The sequence below is a fragment of the Aquila chrysaetos genome, chromosome 8 (genome assembly GCF_900496995.4).
Source record: "Aquila chrysaetos chrysaetos chromosome 8, bAquChr1.4, whole genome shotgun sequence".
NCBI classification, from domain to species: Eukaryota; Metazoa; Chordata; class Aves; order Accipitriformes; family Accipitridae; genus Aquila; species Aquila chrysaetos.
In genome coordinates this window covers 16,516,532-16,536,354 of record NC_044011.1, presented here as the reverse complement: position 1 = coordinate 16,536,354, position 19,823 = coordinate 16,516,532, and the positions used below count along the sequence as shown (strand labels likewise).

The following is a 19,823-nucleotide window of genomic DNA, read 5'->3' as shown; positions in this document are numbered from 1 at the left end:
GGTGAAGAATCCTGGCACAAGGCACTGAGGCTCTTTACTGATTCCAGTTTTTCTGCCTTCTCTTTCACAGCTGAGTAAGAAGGTGAAAAGACAGCATCTGATAAAATACATGAGCACCAACTCACAAAAGAAGTGATCCAGATGAACGGCTTTCATTTTCATTTTCCCAGTATCCCAGTAGCCCTTACCTAGGGATTTACACTGGCAAACCTTATGCTGACCTATTTCTGAGCCTAAAGGTCCATCAGAGTTTTACATTGCAATGACAGATGCCTGTTAAGCACAATACCTGTCTCAATTTCCAACACGAGAGTCACCATTTGCTCTACATGCCACATAAAGCGTGTGTGATGATCTACTGCTTAGCTGCTGCCTAAGTTGCAAAAGTAGGTGTTCCCTTCCCTCTCTGCTCACTTCTGAAGTGGCCAGCACCCCACAGTTGCTGAAAGGGAGCAGATCCTTCATTTAGGGAAGCACAGTGACTTGTATGATGATTCATAGCATATATATGATACTCAGGTTATATTTTCACAGCTGAAAAAAAGAGAAGGCTTAAAAACTCCAAGTCACTTTTTAAGTAATGCAATGACTTCAAAAGCTAATTCACTGAGAGATTAGGCTGCAGAGATAGTAGTTAGCTAAGAAGGTGACAAAACAGGAAGGGAAAATTTGCACACACAAACATATAACTTTTTTTGCTGTTGACATTTCAGACAGCTCCAGGGATGCAATACTTCTCAGGATTCCAAAAATTACTAAATAAGATTGGCAAGTAATTATCCTGCAAGAAAGACAAACATGATGCAGTCACTACATTTATAAGAGGAATCTATAAACCAACTTTCAGGCACTTAGGCTGAGGTTTGTACATACCTGCAGCTTCCTTTTCTTCCTCGAGAGACTTCCCGTCCAGTCACTGATGCGTCGCATTCGGTTTTTTAATGTATCCTTCTTGGATGCATCCTCACTGAGGGGCTTGGACTTTCTGCATGGGAGTGTGTAGGAAGAGTAATATGCAGGACTTCCCTGCTCTACCCTGGAGGGAACATCAATGTCTGAGGCAAATGAGACACGGTTGCTTAAGCTACCGTGAGTGTCAATATACTCATCAGACAGCCTGATCCCAGGTGGAGTGCTTTCCAAATTTGTATCCTTATAGAGATCTCGGAGTGAGGACAGAGAAGAGCTTTGGTTGAAGGACTTCTTCTTGTCGCTTGCTGGGAAACTTGCATGAATGCTTGTATCTGGAGTGCTCCTGGTCAAATACGGACCATCCAACTCATTGATATCCCCAGCATTTCCCCAGAGAGAGTCATACCATGAAGACTCGGAGCTGAGGGAGCTTCCTTTACTAGATCGAAGCCTTGAATCAGTAGGCGACAGACGATGGCTTGAAGAACAGTCTGCGCTGGAGTTCCTCCTGATGTCGAGCAGGTTATTCGGCTTAGATTCCAAGGCAGGCGAATACCTCAGCAACTGGACTGGTCCACTGGACTCCTCGGTCGGTACCTTGCTGTTGCTGCTGTTGTGGAACTCGACCCTCAAGCAACCGTCCAGCTTCCCCAGTGTTTTAATGAGAACTTTTGGACTCCTCCTGTCCTCTGATGGGGAGGTTGATGCAAGACTCTCATTCTTTCCGTAGCAATTTAAAACGTGTCCATTGCATTCTCGAGAGGCAGCGTGATTACTTCCAGCTTGAAGGCCAATATAGTGGAAACCGTTCTCAGGAAAAAACACCGCATTATTTCCTTGGCAGTAGTCCCCCGAGGCATTTGTCCTGTGTTTGGCATGGGCATTGCTTTTAGAAACCTTTGCCACAGTGTCACCGAGTCTAGATGTATAAGGCTGACCACTCTTGAAGTGCGAAAGGCAGCTTCTAGCAAGAGACCTCGATTTGTAGTTTGAGCTGCTACTGGTATGTGCCCATCCATGCATAGAGCAAGACTTTTCATCTTTAGCATGAATGCTGCGAATTTTCAGAGAGCAAGGCTTCTGCTTGGCACCAGCTGTAGCAGCAGCATGATTTTTTGATCCCTGAAGACTGTATTGGCTTTCTGAATTCCCCATTTTCCACTAAATTAAGAAGAGTTTCATTAGAAACAATGGCTAGAAGACAGAACGAAAAGTAACAGAACATTTTTACCCTCTACACAGGAAAGTGCCTTTTTAAAAAATGGTACGAAACAATTGTTTAAAAAAAAGTCATTAAATGGCCATTTACAACATTAAATTCATAACTGAACTTATTTTAGGGGCAGGCTAGGAAAGCCTATTCTCTGTATGGTTCTCTACCCCGCTATAAAGCTGGAATCTAGCTTCATTGAAATCATGTCAACACCTTTCTCCACCCACACCCTTGGCAACATCCTTTTCTTATAACTTACAAAATCTCTGGCTCCCAAGAACAATGGCATAATGAAAGGGAGACAGCAAGATAATCACAACTTAGATGTAAAGTGAACTGTAGTTTCAGAGAAATCCCTTCTGCCAGGAGACAAACCCACTGCAGTTTCAGCGTGACTGGTTTCTGTGCAACCAAGTGTTGCCTCCATAAACTGTTCAGCAAACCCCAACTTGGTGTTTAAATGGAGTCAATCCAGGAGAAAGGAAAAAAAAAAAACCATCCCAAAAACCAAACAAAAAAATAACTCTTGGTTAGTGAATAGCCTCATCTTCCATTACAGCATAAAACTGCATTATGTTCATTCAGCATGGTGCAGTTCGATAGTTCACTTAGTAAAATGCTCTTCAGCTTTTTACTGAATTCACAGTGAACAGCACACACTGGAGCAGTCAAATTGCCCCAGTGAGAAGACTGAAGATTTTGGACATACACAAAGTGTACCCCAAAGTAAAAAAGATGGACCTGTTCTTTTTGTTATTGGGAGTGAATCTCCACTGCTTGCGATTTACAGAAACAACATCAAAGCGCTTTTTTCATCAGCACTATGCTGCTTTGCTCATCGGATTTCAGACTATCACTCTTAGGATAATACACTGCAGCCTCATTAAAATTTTGTCAAAATAAGCCATTATGAAAGCACAATCTTATCTTCTAGAGCTTGTATATATTTTAACATCCCTACTTCTAGCCCTTAGCACTTTTAGATGAAAAGCATAGTATAAACTGAAGAGCAAACCTGTAGGATCACTCTTAAACACAGGCACGGTTAGCAGTTAGCATGCTCTGCATTGTCTTCGTGGCCAGCTGCTACACTTGCCAAAACCGGGATGGAGTTGCACACGGCCTTCCTAGAAAACACCACAAAGACAAAAAAGGGCTCTCAGTCAAATAGAACTTACATTTTACTCCAGCTGTAAGCAAAATGAATACCAAAAAAAAAAAAATCAGACAGAAGTTACAGATGGAGACAAGAGGTCTGGTTAAGGCGATTCCTGGATTTTAACGTACATTTTTATAAACATACTCTAACAACTGACATTGAATTAATACAATTAAGTCACTGTTTGGGTAAGTGTTTTATTTTCCAATTCTGTCCTCCCGTCTCACTGACAACTTATGGCAAACTTTGAGCCCTCTTCAGTTTTCTTTCTGGAAGACCAATTACAGATGGCAGGACTGTGCAGTGATCCATTACAACGTGGACCAAACTGATCAGAGGAATGTCCCACAGCATCTGTTTATCCTTCCCCATGCCTGGATTCCAACTATGACCCTTGCAGTGAAAGGCCACTGCGCAATTCACTCCACCAACCACCCAGCAACCTCTCTCTTTAGGTTTGTTCTGATTTTAAGTTAATCTGCCAGTAAAGCCAGAAAAAGGCAGCACCAAGCACTGCACACACCCAAAGGTAACAAGACCCAAGTTCTATCTGACCATCTGAACATATCAGCTCTTCACTTGGCACACAAAGGCCACAACTCAAAACAGAAGGACAGAAGCTGAATCTCACAGAACACACCAGCAGTTTAGGGATTGAAATACTCAGTAGAAAAGAAGCTGTACAAGATCTCAGGGTCAGTTTTGGAACACACGTTTTAGCTAGAAACGATTCTTAATACAGTACCCCGAAAAAATTTCTTTTCTGCATAAATGCAGTGGCTACTGTTCATAATTTTCAATTGAATAACTACTTGATTTGAACACATAGAGTTTTGCTCTTTTTGACTCATTTTGTGGCTGTTTAGTTTATAAGAACCTTGAAGATATTTAAAGGAATTCACTGGTAAGCTAGGTATTTTGCTAACCTTACCAAAACCAAAGGTAAATGTTGCAAACTAGAACTAAAAACAGTCTCAACAGCAAGCCTAGAAAGACATCAGTAAATAAGTGACTTAGAAGAGATATATCCTTTTGTATCATGCTAGAGATGCTACAGACCCATAAACACAATTTCATGGCTGTTACCACAAAGATATTTGATAAAACAGGTAAGTCACAGAAATTTCACCTTATACTCCAAAAAAAAAAAATCTGTTTAACTTGCCTATTCTCTCTAACAATTTGGAAGGTTGCTATTGAGGACACCCTTGCCTTGCAGGTTTGATTTGCCTATGCTGCTAAGTACACCCATTTATGTAAACAGTTTTAAAAGTGTCATACACAACATGGATTAACAAAAGACTTTGGATTCAAGGTAAACAGAAGACAACACACAAACTTCCTAAGCTCCAAGCTGCTGAACAGACTGCGAACCCCCAGAAAAACTGCCTTCCTCAATCCAGGAGGCACAGACCACAAACAAGCAAGGAGTTTACATTCAGAATTCTTCATCTGGGAGCAGAAAGTACATTCAACAAGGGGGCTTTGAAGGACTTATATCTATTCATAAGGGAATACTGAACGCAATTTGTCTAAAGAAACAGGCAAAAAGACCATCTGGTCTCCATAGTGATTGCGCAATGGTTAGGTAATCCTTTTAACGGAGTGGGTAGCGAGCAAGCTGCTGCCATGAACCTCAGAAGATAGACATTCAATTCGTCAAGGCTCAAGCTGCTGCTACAGGGTCCATTGTACATGTCTGATCCAATACACAGGTCACATAATGGGTGAACGAATAAATTTATCTCCGGGTACAATGTCTACAAAACAGTGTCTCAGTCTGTGCAGGAATCAGTCAGCAGTACAACAGAACAGTCAATAAATCCCATAGAAATAGCCCTGAGGGATTTTTCTCAGCATCCCGGCCATCCAGAAAGCTACGGTAGGCTAAACATTCGCGCACGCTGCGATAACCAATCGGGGCATCTGCGAGGCTGCACAAAGACCGTCCATCACCCTGCAAATCAGCTGCGATGCCTTTCTCTTGACTCACACTTGTGTGGAGCGATTTTCTTTCTGCTAATTACAAGGGGGGGGTGGCGGGTAGTGAAGCAAGTCACCTTATGCCCAAAGGCAGCATGACACCGGGGCAGGGGGGCAGTCGTGCACAAGCTCCGTGCACAAGCTCCGGCTGCGCTCGCTCCGAACATTCCCACATTTTACACTATTTGAACAGTGGAAGCACTGGAAATTACAGTGCCAGGGACAGAGTTCAGCTTCCCCTATACTTCTCACAGCAACCTACCACCACAGAAGACAATGTGCTTTTCTCTCTTCCTATGCAGAGGGATGAATCCTTCTTGTGAGCAAAACCAGTTTCTATTAATATTTTCTGCAATTATAATCAGTATATTTAGAAAGCAGCTCACTGCGCCTGAAGATGACTATTAAGAGTTTATTTGCTTTCAATTATACCCACACTCCCTAAAAAAGAAGTTTTTAATCTTCACCCTGGTTCCCCTTGACACATTCGAAAAACACAGCTATGCAAACATACTAATCCGGGAACCCCACCAGCCCCACCACACCCAATAATTAACGCAAATCATAACCCCAGAGCTAAAAACATATTTTCCCCACCTTGGGGCTTCTCCACATAAAGTTCCCCTAGACTTTTGGCTTTGAAAAACAAACACACAAGGTCAGGAGCCATTCTGGGGAAGCGCCTGCCACCTATATTCCCTCATTAATACCACCACAGCTAGACTGCTTTATAAATGCTAGAGGGGAGAATGCCTTTCTTAAAATTAAGGTGAGCACATGTACAAGTAATGCTCTGCAATTGCTCGGGTGCTTTCCTCCCCAATCTTAATCTCTCAAAATAAAGGTTTATAAAGCTTGACATGCTAACCATATTGCAAGCAAAACTGAACCATAACAACAACATCCCAGTACTAGGTTTGCTTATGAGATACAACAAGGAATTATTATATTACGAATTAGTGGGAGATCTGAGTCAAGGGAGACAGGCTTCTGCGCTGGTCTCATCTCCTACAGCAGGAACGCACACCAAACATGATTTCGCTACTGCCAGCCATCGGCTTCCAATACAGTCACGTTAACCAGGCTGAGACTCTCTAAAACTACAGGTCAGAAAATGCCTGACTGACAGGAGGCGAGCACAGAGCCATAAGTAGACTGAATGCTCCACAACCACAGTCAACATCGGACAGTAGCCATATACCAGTCACAAAAAGGCAAGAGATTGTGGTAGCATCTTCCTAGGGAGGTTCAACAGATTTTCCTAACTGGGACTGACAATCTTGCCACCCAGGAAATCGTAAACGCTCAGCTAATGTGAGCCCTAGCAATGTTAAAACTTTAGCCCAGATCAAGAAGTTACCCTCATGAGACATGAACACATGCACCAAAGCTATCTCTCTGATGTACTTTGATGCCTTTATTCCTCTGGATGGCTGGTGACAACAAAGCTTCACTGGCTGCTATATAATAATCCCTGCTGAAGCTTCCCTGAAAATCTACTGATGAGGTACAGGGAAGCTGATTCTCACTTCATTAAACATGGCATCAGTGCAAAAATGGCAAAAACGATGACAAAAAAAACAAAAAACAAAAACAAACAAACAAACAAAAAAAGAACAGTATGGGTTGGTCCAGATGAGGATAACATCATCGCATCAAATTAACACCACTGAGTGAGGACTCACCGAGGAACACAGGAACTCATGAGAGTCTTCAGCGTTACCAGGAACAATAACTCTTTATGCACAGCAGAAGAGCTTAAATTTAAAACCTCCTGGCTTTAACAAGAAAAAGGCTTTTAAAAGAAGAGCTAGATTAAGAGCTAGAAAATAGGTAAGAGCTAGAGCTAGTTGCCTCACCCCTAAAAACAAGAGCCTACATCTTTTCAGTTCTTTACAATGACGCACCAGGACAGAGTTTAAACTTTTTAAGAAGTCCTTACCATGAGGAAAGGACAGAAAGTTATTCGAGAAAGACATAATCTAACCAAGTATTTTATTCCTACTTGTAGCTTAAGCAGCAACCATGTGTCACAACCTCTTCAGCCTTTCTTCGTCAACAGGAGGATTGTTACCTGCACCAGTGCAGTACCTTTCAAGAGGTCACAGGACCAATTCTCAAGTACCTGCCACCTGGCACAGTACCTCACAGCCATCCACATGGGTATAAATATCTGCCAATAAAAGGCAGAGCTTCACCTCACTTTGCAGTGATATAAATACTTACACAAAGGGCCTTTATATGCAAAGGGCAGAGTATATCCCATCAACTACTGTCTAGTAATGAAGCAAGAGGAGAGAGTCATGTATACTTTCTGCTGTGTTTGAAAACAATATTTCCACAAGGGCAGGTAAGGACTCCCAGCTGCAAAGGGGACTGTGATGGCCACCTCTGAACTGCGCACAGTGGAGCAGAGAGGCATGGAGAGGAGAAAAGGCAGCGCCAGGGTCTTTACACAGGCAGCTGATCTGAGTGCGTGGTTCATAAGTGCACCACAGGAGACCGTCATCAGGATTAGTGGAGCTGGGATAATGGGGAATCTGAAAGTATTTCAGAGTAATAAAAAAGGAAACAGAAAGCCCCCTCATTTATACAAAATGACCAACTTGTTTTCTTTTAATGGCAGATCTAGCTAGAAATGTTGCAGCCTTTGATGTACAGCAACTACGTTAGTGATTTTTTACATCAGGAAAAGCGCTTTTTTGTTGTTTTTTTTTAATTGACCAAGCAATTCCTATTTTTTCTTTCAAACTACTTTGACATTCTCATTCCCCTAATGGTTAAAACACTGTCCATTTTAAATGGCTTATAAAGTCTTAGAAATTGTATATAACTATCTTTCAGATACTAACATGTTCATAAGTTTTGCAAAGAATCAATGTGCTTTGTGAATTCTTACAGGGATACAGAATTACAGGTTTGAAGTTTTAATTAACTTTTAATCTTCTTCAGTTTTTAATATGAAAGTAATACAGAATGCTAGAATGTGAACTTGCCCTCCCCTTCCTGCATGGCTGTGTATGGACAGATACGTGAAATTAATGAGGGAGGCAGGTTAGCACAACACTGTAGCTGGATTAAATGTGGAGTTTGTTACTGGAAACAATTTACTGTATTTTTTAGAACTATGCACTTTGGTCACATGCTTCCACAAATCAGAAGCAGATTTCTTATTCCTGCAATCTCAATCACATTCCTATTACAAAAATATACCATAATAATTATACCATGGTATTCTTGGCAGGATACTTTGCATTATATACCACTGTATTCAAAGAATGAATAACCAAAACACCACAAGTATGCCTTTCTTTAAAAAAAAAAAAAAAAAAAAAAAGGACTATTTTGCCTTAAAAATCCAATTTGAAGCCAGAATTCCTCGCTCACTCATTAGGCTCTTTAGACTTATAGCCTCCTGTATTAGGAACTGTTTGGTAGCTCACGAATCAAATTAAAACCAATCACTTTTCTCATTATACATAAGTAGTCATTATGACCCCAGACACTTCTTTTCATGCTGTGAGTCATACCTAAACTGCATATAGACTTCTAATTTCACAGTTTAAGCAAGAAAGGGACAATCTCCTTTTCTGGTTCCTCCTCTTAAAATAACATTAATCCCAACAGCTCTACACTGCATCACAGATATCTTGCATCAGAATTACACATCCCGTACCTGGGACATGATTCCTTCTTTTACTCAACCGATTCTTCTGGGTCCAAGACATTGGCAGCTTAATTAAATTATGCTTTATAGCTTTCAAGTTAGCACAATATGGAAGGCTGAGTCAAGCCTGAAGATCCTTATCATATTACACCAGTGCTGATACAATCTAAATCTCTAGGGACTTATTTTTCTTTGGCAGGAAAAACAAATTTCACCATTTGTAAATGTTATTGAATTTATACACAATGGCTAAAGTGCACATCCATTTAAATAAAAGCCATTAAGCTTGTTAAAAAAAAAAAAAACAAAGCAGGGATGCCAGCTAACATCTTGGCTTAATGCAGTAGCTGCAGTGGTTAAAGAGTTGATATGTCAAAGGGTCTATTTCCTGCCCCTTGAAGGGGAAATGAACTCAGTGATCTGAAAGGTCTTTTCTTCTCTACCTACTCTGGTTGTAAGCATACTGGCAGGTCCTGATGCAGATTAATGCAGTGCTTTCAAGGGATTTCAAGGCCTGGGGCCTCAGGCGGGGAGGATGGTGTACCTGAAAGGAGCCAAGATGCTCCAAAAGCAGGGAAGCCCCAGCTCTAGCCTCGCTGCCCGCCCCAGGCTGTGGAGTAACAACACTTCAGAGACCGAGCTCAGGTCTGCAGACCTCCTGCCTGAGCTTAGACAAACTCCTGAAGAGGTGTCTCTGCCTCAGCCCTCCTTACTCGTGATAACAACAGGAGGTGAGGCTGGGGCTTTCTGGTCAAAATGGGATTCCCAAATCCCCAACACGAACATCTGCCCTTCTCCTCTCTTGACTGCTTCGGTAGCAACCAGCTCACGCTATCAAATGCAACCACAGTCAGCAGGCAGCTATGAGGATATTCTCTCACATGCACCCACCCAAAACTGTAGGTTCCAAAACACCAGCTTTGGAGAGGGTAGGAGAAAGGTTATTTTTGGACTAGGACACAGTTAGCAACACTGTATCCCAAGCAGCCCGGTAGACCCTATCAAAAGGAGAAGCAAACAGCAGCAAGGAAGAGCAATCCCAGCCAGGAACATTAACCCATTCTGCCCCCAGAGACCCTCTTTGGTGTAACACCTTCCAAGTCTATTGGACCAACTTTTAACCCTTGGCACCAGAGAAAAACCTGTAGTAGCAACTGGCAGGACACCATGCTTCAAGCTGAGGGACAGGGGCTGGGATGACTGCGGGACTCCCTGCCCACCACCTATTACACAGCCCACTCCACAAGCAGGAGGGGGAAACCACGCTGCATTTGGCGTAGTCTTTTCTACTTCTCGGTTTACACATTCATAAACACCTGAGGGTGTCGATTCCAAAGTAAATGCTTTCTCACCTTTGGCCCTGGGACTTCCTGAAGAGGACAGAGGATCTGGGAGTTAGACACCAGAAGTAAACTTGAGACACTGTCCCTTGGAAAATTAAAAGCAGATCTCGATTTCTGCATGCCAAGAGCCCTACAGCAGTAACACAGCTTAGGGCTTCCTTTCCCTACAGGGCTTTACCCCTGTAGTACCAGCATGTTCCTCACACATTAAAAGAATAAAAAAGTACACCGAGGGTTAGGTTTCCCCACTAAAACACTTGCCTTGTAGCTTCACAGCTACAGAATGCCCTATTCAGAGAGTCCTCTCTTCCTGTTGAAGGTGATCAGATAAAAAAATTCCACCCCTTGCCTCTAACTAGTAATTTGCTAAACATTGTATAATGTTATCAAATCATCCACCCTAAAGGGAAAGAAATGCATGATTTCCAGAACGAAGGCACCAGTGTACAAAATTAACTCCGTGACCACACCAGCAACAAACATAAACAAAGTAGCAAACTTTGGTTGCATTGCACAAGCAATTAATCACCACCCTCTCAAAAAGGCACTTCTCCATTTCTTGGGCATTTCCCTCTTCTTTATTTTTTCCTGTGCCACAGAACATAGTGTACAGTTATGTATTAAAAATCTATGTAGCATTAAAAATCTATGTAGAAAGATCAAGACCTACGCAGGACCTACCTCTGCCAGATGCAGAAGTTCTGGTTTTCCACACCATCCCGGTTCAGTAGTAGTCGTAGTGTTGAAACTTTTTCCTCTAACACTTCACAAATAAATAACCCTTGCTTGGGTAAACTGTCTATTTATTGCAAGTTACTTTAAGTATTAGTGAGAATAGACAAAATAGCAAAGAAGAAAAGATTCAGAGGGATTATTAATCATACTGTAGCAGGAGACTCACTTTAAGGTTGCAGAAACTAGCACTCTCATACTTTCTCATACTTTGCCTTAAAAAAAAAAAAAAAAATCCAGCCCCACCATAGCAGAGCTGTAAAATGATCCTAGTAGTGGTTTATTTAGCAATTCAGGCAATTGAGTTTGACAGATGACCACCAAGAACTGTTTTCTGGAGGAAAACCATTCATCTTGGGCGCAGCCGGCGACAGCAGAGGCAGCATGGGGGCTGCAAGTCCTGGCACTGCAGCAGCCCGCTCTGCCCTCCACTTTCAGAGGTTTCCCAAGTCTTCCCCTACTTTTCTTTCAGTTCTCCGGGTCTGGCCGGCAGCCGGCAAGCAGAGGACTGACTGCTCTCCCCCAGCATCTCTCTCCTTGGCTCAAGTCCCCCTTCCCGCTTCTGCTTACCTTCCCCAGGGCACTGGCTTCAGCCTCCCAGCCGCCCCAGCTCTGCCGCGGGGACACAGACACGCAGACACGGGGACTTCTCCCTGCCCTGGGCACGCCAGGAAACTGTGCCTAACACTTCAAAACACTCAGCTGTTATGAACTAAAAACAGATCCTGCGCGAAGCTGGATGTATTTTTGTCTGCAGGCTACACACCCTCCTCCCATTCAATTTTTTCCATTGGTGGAACAGCATGATGCAGACTTAACCAGAGGGTGGTTTTCCACGGGCCGCCTGAAACGATTACATGGGCCGGCCTGCCACGATCCTGGGCAGCCGCCGGGGAATACGCCGTGACTGGGCTCTTGTCTGACCCCACATTCCTCAGCCGGCCGGCTGCTTCCACAGGAAAGCTGCTTGGAAGGCTGCTGAATGGAAAGGGGTTTGCTTGCCTGAAGGTAGCCCCAGCATCATCTCTTCTTTTTTTTTTTTTTGGTCTTTTGGGTTTTTTTTCCCCTGTTTGTTTGGTTTGGGTTTTTTTTAAAGTTGCTAGGAGGGAGTAGGTATCCTAACATCCTTGTGTGAGATGCCCTGGGCAAAAACGTAATTCCCCCAACCACAGCGGGAATATTGTAGTCATGAAAACCTGCTCTTAAGAGTGGCTCTCAGTTGCGTTTAACAACTCTGCACAACGGCATCACGTATACAACCATAAACTCTAGCACTCTCTTCCTTGCTGCTTCCTTTTGTCAGACTTTTTGTACTATCCTATGGAGAGAATTAGTTGGGTTTTAGTAACTGACCTCAGATAAAACGGGTCTCTTTAGATGTAAATGATATCCCCAAGTTTCAATATACAGAGCTAGGCTGTTAAATCTGTAGTTAGGCTCATGAACAATTGCTTTATTATCAGGAAAGCTCAACACTTCATTGATTGCAGCAACAGTTGGTGAACAAACTGAGCCAAAAAACAAGGCATTTATTCAAATATTCTAATAAAATTGCAGGGTCACATTCAAGTGCCAAGCGTGAAAATACAGCCAAGTTACACTGCAGATGACGTATTCAATTGAAAAGAAACACATGAACACTATAATAGAAATCATTAGTAACCCACAAAAGCCCCAAATCAGTATTTATGTCCACAAAAATGAAATAACAATTTGCATAGAAACAGGAATTTCCACTAAAAGTGGACCTCTGTTTCACTGTGTCCGCTATCGTGTCTCATTACAGAGGAAACTCCAGAACCCAGCAGCTTTGGAGTAATTTGGAACAACATTCTATTTCATCTCCAAAGCCCAGTTACAGTTAACTTCTCCACTAGAAAACAACTACTTGGATCTCTTCTCAAACTTCACAGGTTGACAATATTAGCACCGAATATGCTCTCCTCATCATGGCAAAGGTCAAATCCTTCTTTGAATTCTACTGACCTCCGTTAAGTTTTCCATAAGCAAGTTCCACAGGTTAGTTTTTGTAAAACCTAATAGAGCAGTACATGACTTATGCCCGTACTCCTAATTCTATGCCTGAATATGTCTGGGGGCTACACATCTGCTTGTTCTGGTAACAACTTTGCTCTCTGTGAAAAGCAGACTATTTTCTTTTTCCTGTTCCCAGTACAGTTATATTCTCTTCACTTCGCATTGCTGTGGTCCAACTATTTCATTAACAGGCTGGATCCAAGTCCTGGGACTAAGATGGAAGCAATGACAGCTCACGAGTCAAAGCACCAGGTTTTCCTCAGGAGCAACAGTTGGCCTCTGGTCCCATCCCCCTTCTCACACAGAGTATTGCATTTGCCCCACAAGTCTACCTCTTAGTTGATTAAATAAACCATGTTTGAATGATTCCTTAGATAAGGTTAGCCTCCAACCAGCCCAGAAGCCTTTCATCATCACCTATTTTGTAGAATTTATCTTTCTTAAAGATGAATGTTCAGAAGTATAAATACTATTCCCAAAGATGCTTCTCCAGCACCCTGTTCAATAATAGTAATTCTTCCCTAACTCAACAAAAATACCTGGACTGACATAACCTAGGACCCAGCTGAATCACATTAGTGCCTCACGATCTTCCAGCAATGGGTAATAAAGCTGTCCATTCCCTTCCTCTTTCATTTTCAGAGGGTGACTCCCCAATGTCAACAGGCATTCTTGCTATTAGTGCAAAGCACTCAACCCTGTACTTTCTCCTTCTTCAAGGTCACTGCATTTTATCATTCCAGTCCTAGGGGTCATTCAGCTATTTACTACATTATTTCTAATCTACCTGTGTATTTACTATGTCTCCTACTTTTTATCAGCCAGTTTCATCAACGCATTCCCACTTTTTGGGACAAGCCAACCAACGCTTAGTAAGTTTGGTCTCAGGACTCCAGTTGATACCCCCCAGGTTCTTTTATTTTTGCTTCCACCTCTAACATACTTAACCGATTACTTTCAGCACACTGACACCGCATGTTTGTCGTGGTTTAACCCCAGCCAGCAACTAAGCACCACGCAGCCACTCACTCACTCCCCCCCCACCCAGTGGGATGGGGGAGAAAATCGGGAAAAAGAAGCAAAACCCACGGGCTGAGATAAGAACAGTTTAATAGAACAGAAAAGAAGAAACGAATAACGATAATGATGACACTAATAAAATGACAACAGCAATAATGAAAGGATTGGAATGTACAAATGATGCGCAGTGCAATTGCTCACCACCCGCCGACCGGCACCCGGCTAGTCCCCAAGCGGTGATTCCCCGCCCCCACTTCCCAGTTCCTATACTAGATGGGACGTCATATGGTATGGAATACCCTGTTGGCCAGTTTGGGTCAGCTGCCCTGGCTGTGTCCTGTGCCAACTTCTTGTGCCCCTCCAGCTTTCTCACTGGCTGGGCATGAGAAGCTGAAAAATCCTTGACATTAGTCTAAACACTACTAGCAGCAACTGAAAACATCAGTGTTATCAACATTCTTTTCATACTGAACTCAAAACATAGCACCATACCAGCTACTAGGAAGACAGTTAACTCCGTCCCAGCTGAAACTAGGGCATACTTTTCTGACTTCTACTTGACTTACATGGAGCTTTAACATCCCTCATCTCAGGGCTGCTGCAAGTGCCTCCCCCTGACCATGGAGCCTCCCCCTGCCTTGCTCCTTGAGGAGCTCCTTGGGGAGCAGGCAGGGTAGGCTGACAGGGCTTTGGTACAGTCTAGATCGTGGGTCACAGCACAAGGGTCCTTCCTTATTGCACCCCCAAAACTGAGTCTCCACATCCACTTTATCCCCTTTTTCTCACCTGCTGCCTTGCCGTTATCAACTTAGGACAACCTGGTAAGGAAATATTCTCTGGAGATCAACAAGGAGTACATAAGCTCCATGCTGAACACAATAGATTAATCTCTTACTACCATGTGAAGTATTTATGTGCCTCACAATCTTCCACAAACATATCATCACAACATTGCTGGGAAGGAGAAGAGTGCCATTATCCTCATTTTCTAGAGAACTGCTAGGTCACACAGGAAGTTAAACGGTATTTCAATATAGTAAGAGGAAGCTCCGTAGCTTGTGCATGTCTTTGCTAGCTTAATGGCTCTTAACATCTCTATTTTGCAGTAAAAACACACTGTAGTTTGCGCAGAGAAGTCCATAATGGAATTAAAAATAGAAGTTGTGCCTTGGATAGCAGGTTGTCTATATAAACACTCTAGATTAAAAAGATGTTATGAAGGTTGTATGTTAAACGTGTCCTACAGAATGTTTTAAAGCCAAGAACTTATTTTTCTAGATGGAGGTAAATGAATTATCAAAATTAAAGACAGCTGGTTTAACCTATGTTTTACACTACTTTTACACTACAAAAACATTTAGATTTTACTTTGAAAGTGCTTAGACATCCCATTGTCACCTCTGTTTTGCTTTCTAAGCAATGGAAAACCACTAAGAAAAACACAGAAAATGCACATATCCCTAGCATTCAAGCTAAGATGACACACCTCCTTGCCTAAAGTCAGCCCACTTTTATAAACACATGCCACCCCTATAAAATACCTTTTCCTAGACACAGTCCAGTCTCTTTCTGAAAGGCCAGTTCTCCACTTTGCCTCTTGCCCTCTCCTGCCTGGCTCACCTGACAGTGATACAGCTCAACTGTGTAAAAATCCCTGGTCCATAAGGTCCCTCAGCCAACACTCAACAGAGGGGCACTGGACAGGCACGCGTGAAGAGATATCAGTATCTTGCCAATCATGGCTTGACCACAGACTGGCAGATGTGTACAGAGACTTCCCATGAAATCCAAAACATGTTCCCATGTTCTCCAAAACAGAGTATGTGCAGGAAATAAAGAAGTCTGAAGTAGGAAATAAGTCTCAAATCAGAAACCTCTAATGGAGCTCTCAAGAAAGCTGGGAAGTTGTGCTATGCTAAGTGTAACTAAGCTGCTAAAAAAATAATTACATGTTATTGTCAACAAGAAAATAACCAGAGATGAGTTTCAAAGCCTTGTTGATTTCATGACTAAAACATCTGAATCACGCAACATCTGCTAGAGAAATATTCTCATTAAACCGTACTTGAGGTCCATCCTTGGTATCTTTGGCCTTGAAGGGAAACTGCACAGAAAATGCAGCAGTCTCCCATTCAACCAGCAGTGAAGGGAAACTGTACACCACATGAAATTCCTCTAGAAGACATTAATTCAATTTCTGAGAACTTCTCACCTTTCTGCAAACCAGTGCTTACGCACTCAGCTTCCTGGTCTCATCTCCAAATGTTTGGCAGATGGAAAGGGACAAAAATAATTGAGGTCATTCGTTACTTAATTCTGATTCAGAGGAGTTTGGGAAAAGAGTGAATGTGTTAGCACATTCCTTCTCACCAGAGCTGACAGACCCCAGCAGGCCATTTCACTTACTGAATGACAGCATCAACACAAGTCTAAAAGCTCTGGCTATAGGTCAGAATAGACGTTAAGCAATGAAAAATGACACAGATGAGCACAACTTAATACCTTCAGCTATCACAGAGACTTACAATGCCCGAAGTGGCTACTACCTTCCCATCAGAGGCTACTGTTCTCCCTGTGAAATGTTATAATACAAGAGATCAAAGGGATGCTCCCCATCCCCACCTCCCTGTGGAGCCAGCATGCCCTTGCCTAGCTCAGCAGAGGAGAGGGGCTGCTGTCCAGGCACTCTCCACATGCACCTTGTGTTCCTCTCAGATGGGTTTTCCCAGCGTCCAAAACAGGGAGAAGCCACTGACATTTGAGGCATGCAATAAATCACACCTCATGTTTAAAGCAAGATGAATTTTTTCCTTTATTTTTATATTGTGTGGTTCTTTAGCACTGCTGTAGACATGGGCTTACTTTTTTTTTTTTTTAATGATCTATTTTCAAGTGAGTTACAGAGAATAGTTGGGGAATCAAAGTGCCTCTGGTTACTGTCTTATTCATTTCAGTATAATTAAATGAAGAAAGATAAAGCATGATCATGTGATGGCAGGGCACGTGGCAGAAGCATTACTGAAAAACAGGAAATCAATTCGGAGAGAAAAAGACATGAACTATGCTGCAAACCCATCTCAATTTAGATGACTAAGCACACTGGATGTGAGAAGCCTGGCCTGCAATGATCAAGCAGTACTCCTGCACTGGGTCCGGCTGGGATGGAGTTAATTTTCTTCATAGCAGCCCCTATGGTGCTGTGTTTTGGATCTGTGACCAAAACACTGTTGACAGCACACCAATGTTTTCACTGTTGCTGAACAGTGCTGGCACAGCATCAAGGCTTTCTCCATTTCTCAGTCTGCCCTGCCAGAGAGTAGGCTGGGGTGGGCAAGGGGCTGGGAGGGGACACAGCCAGGACAGCGGACCCCAACTGACCAAAGGCAGGGATATCCCACACCATATAATGTTGTGCTGAGCAATAAAAATGGGGGGGGGGGGGGGGGGGGGGAAGTGTTTTGGCAGCAACATCCGAGACCAGCAAGGCCCTCACACAAGTCAACCTCCGAGACCAAGGTGGCCCTCACAAGTGGTGGTAGCTACCGCTACATAGGGGCTCGGCCTGCACGGCCTCAGTGTCTCACACTTTTTAATAGTCTTTTTTCTTCAGAACTAATGGTAAAAGCTTCATTTTTGAAAAACAAAGTGAGAGAGAAATACTGATACACAAGATCAAGACGGGAACCCCTTCTGAGCAATGTTTACTACTTTCTGTTTCAGTAGAGCAGAACTGATGCATCTTTTTTGACAAGCACCCTACTTCAGCGATACACTTTTTCAATACACAATGGACAGTAACACATTTTAGTTAACTAGGCAACTGTATCTTCTGAGCCATAATTAAAAGTTCTTTTACTACAACAGATAGGTGTAAAAATGCTCGCAATTTAGGACTGTTACTTTGCAGGAACAAAAATCTAAACTTGGACAAATCTCACAAAAATAGGAGTGGAAAGGTTTTTTGAATGCATTAGGTTAAACAATGAGAACTGAAGCCTTCACACATGCCATTAAAAAAAAAGCACATCTATTAAACATGTAAAAATATTTCAAGGTGGAGCCATTTGTCACAAGAATATACGAGATCTTACAACATAAATATTTATAAAGCACAGATGTTATTTCACATTACATTACTACCATAGCTTGTTCCATTAACTGATCCAACAGACCAGCTAATTGCTTGTGCAAGATTGACTATTTGCTATCACCCATTCAAGACAGAAGTGCACACAGTTGCCAGGGGGCAGGTAGCTTTAGGGGGTTGTTTTCTAGCCAAACTTATTAAATGATTTTTCATTATAATACTGATCATTGGTTCATCAATTAAGTTAGAAAAATCTGCAGACATAAATAAACGTTACAGAATGATAAGTATGGCAAAGTTTCTAAGAAAATTGTGTTGAATCAGTGTTTGCTTCAATAGCATGCACCAAAAGACATACAAAACAGATCTTGTTGCATAATGAATTTTAACTAAAGTAGTCCTGCATATGCATATGATTTTATAGGAAATTTCAAGACATGAATGTTTCCCCTGAACTTTTAGATGCTAGGTTTATATCAGTATACTGCAAATCCTGCTTGACAATACCTCTAATCCTTCTGTTTGTAGAGAAGCACTTCAAAATGCAAAATAAGGAATTAACACAACAGAAGGAATATTAAAGAAGTCAAATTTGGTGGGGTAGGGGGTTGTTTGCCCCCCCCCCCTTTTTTTTTTTTTTTTTTTAAGTCTTGACTGTGGTTTCTCATTATAGTTGGCTGGCAAACCTACTAAAAGTGGTAAACGGCAATATTAGCAACTTATTACAATATCATTAAATTAACTAAATGGACTACAGAGGTATAAAAACTAGAAGAAGTCTGGCTAACATGTGTAGATTACACCCACACGCACTGCCTGAACAGAGCAATGCACAAATCCTCTAAGTGGCTGCAAAGCTATTTGCCTGAAGCAGAGCAAACAACGAGAACAAGTTCAACATCTGCCAGGCTGTCCAACTGCTCACAACCATTTTTCTGGTCAGAGGGGGCATTGTTTAAGTTGACAGGTTCCTAATGGTCTGAATTATTTAGCAATTCTCAAAAGACTCTTTCTACTCATTAGAGAGGAAAATGCGAACCACCTCAGCCAGGGTTCCCTCGCTCCCCGGGAGCCAATCATGCTAATTGAGGAGAACATCACAATGTGTCCCATTTTAATCACATGAGTTAAGCAGGCAAGAAGCTTCTATTATCCCCACCATACAATGAAAGACGGAGGGTGCCGGCTTCCGCAAGGATACACACCACGGTATATCATCTCAACGTTTTTTAAACACCTCACTTTAAACAAAGAGGACATATGTTGCTGATAAGCACTGCACCCACCAAACAAAGTACACAAGTACATTATATTAAAGAGAAATTTGAAACACGCTGTTTCAAGCCTGAACACTAAGTGAGCAACAGTAAGCATCTTAACATATGGGAAGCTATGGGGAGGGAGAGGGAAAATAGCAAATGTCTTGATTTTTCTTCTCAACTGCCATATGAGAGGTGATAGGTATAAACAAACTAACATAGCAGCAGGACAGGTTACAGACAAATGACACTCAAAGAGCAAGATCATTCAAAGATATTCCCACTTATAGCGTCTATAGAAACGAAGGGGAATGCTACTAGTAAGGAAGCAGAATAACAGCAGCTTTACTTATAACGGATGATTTCTCAGTCACTTAACAGTAATCAAACATGCTCTCCAGCAGTAATTAT

At 42.3% G+C, this 19,823-nt stretch overlaps 1 protein-coding gene across 6 annotated transcripts in view; it reads right to left on the bottom strand.

Annotated features, from left to right (window-relative positions):
• Nucleotides 1–19,823, bottom strand: part of TIAM2 (TIAM Rac1 associated GEF 2) — a 142,231-nt gene that overhangs the window by 88,784 nt on the left and 33,624 nt on the right. For 2 of the 6 annotated variants that reach the window (XM_030022330.2, XM_030022331.2), the window contains exons 1-2: nt 2,385–2,463; nt 874–2,073 (exon numbers count right to left, since the gene is read on the bottom strand). In XM_030022330.2, coding sequence (XP_029878190.1) covers nt 874–2,073; nt 2,385–2,414 — 1,230 coding nt within the window. In that variant the 5' untranslated portion in view covers nt 2,415–2,463. Of the gene's footprint in view, nt 1–873; nt 2,107–2,384; nt 2,464–3,128; nt 3,253–19,823 lie in introns of those variants that run through there. The other 4 variants (XM_041125371.1, XM_030022333.2, XM_030022335.2 and 1 more) reach the window with 4 other exon arrangements.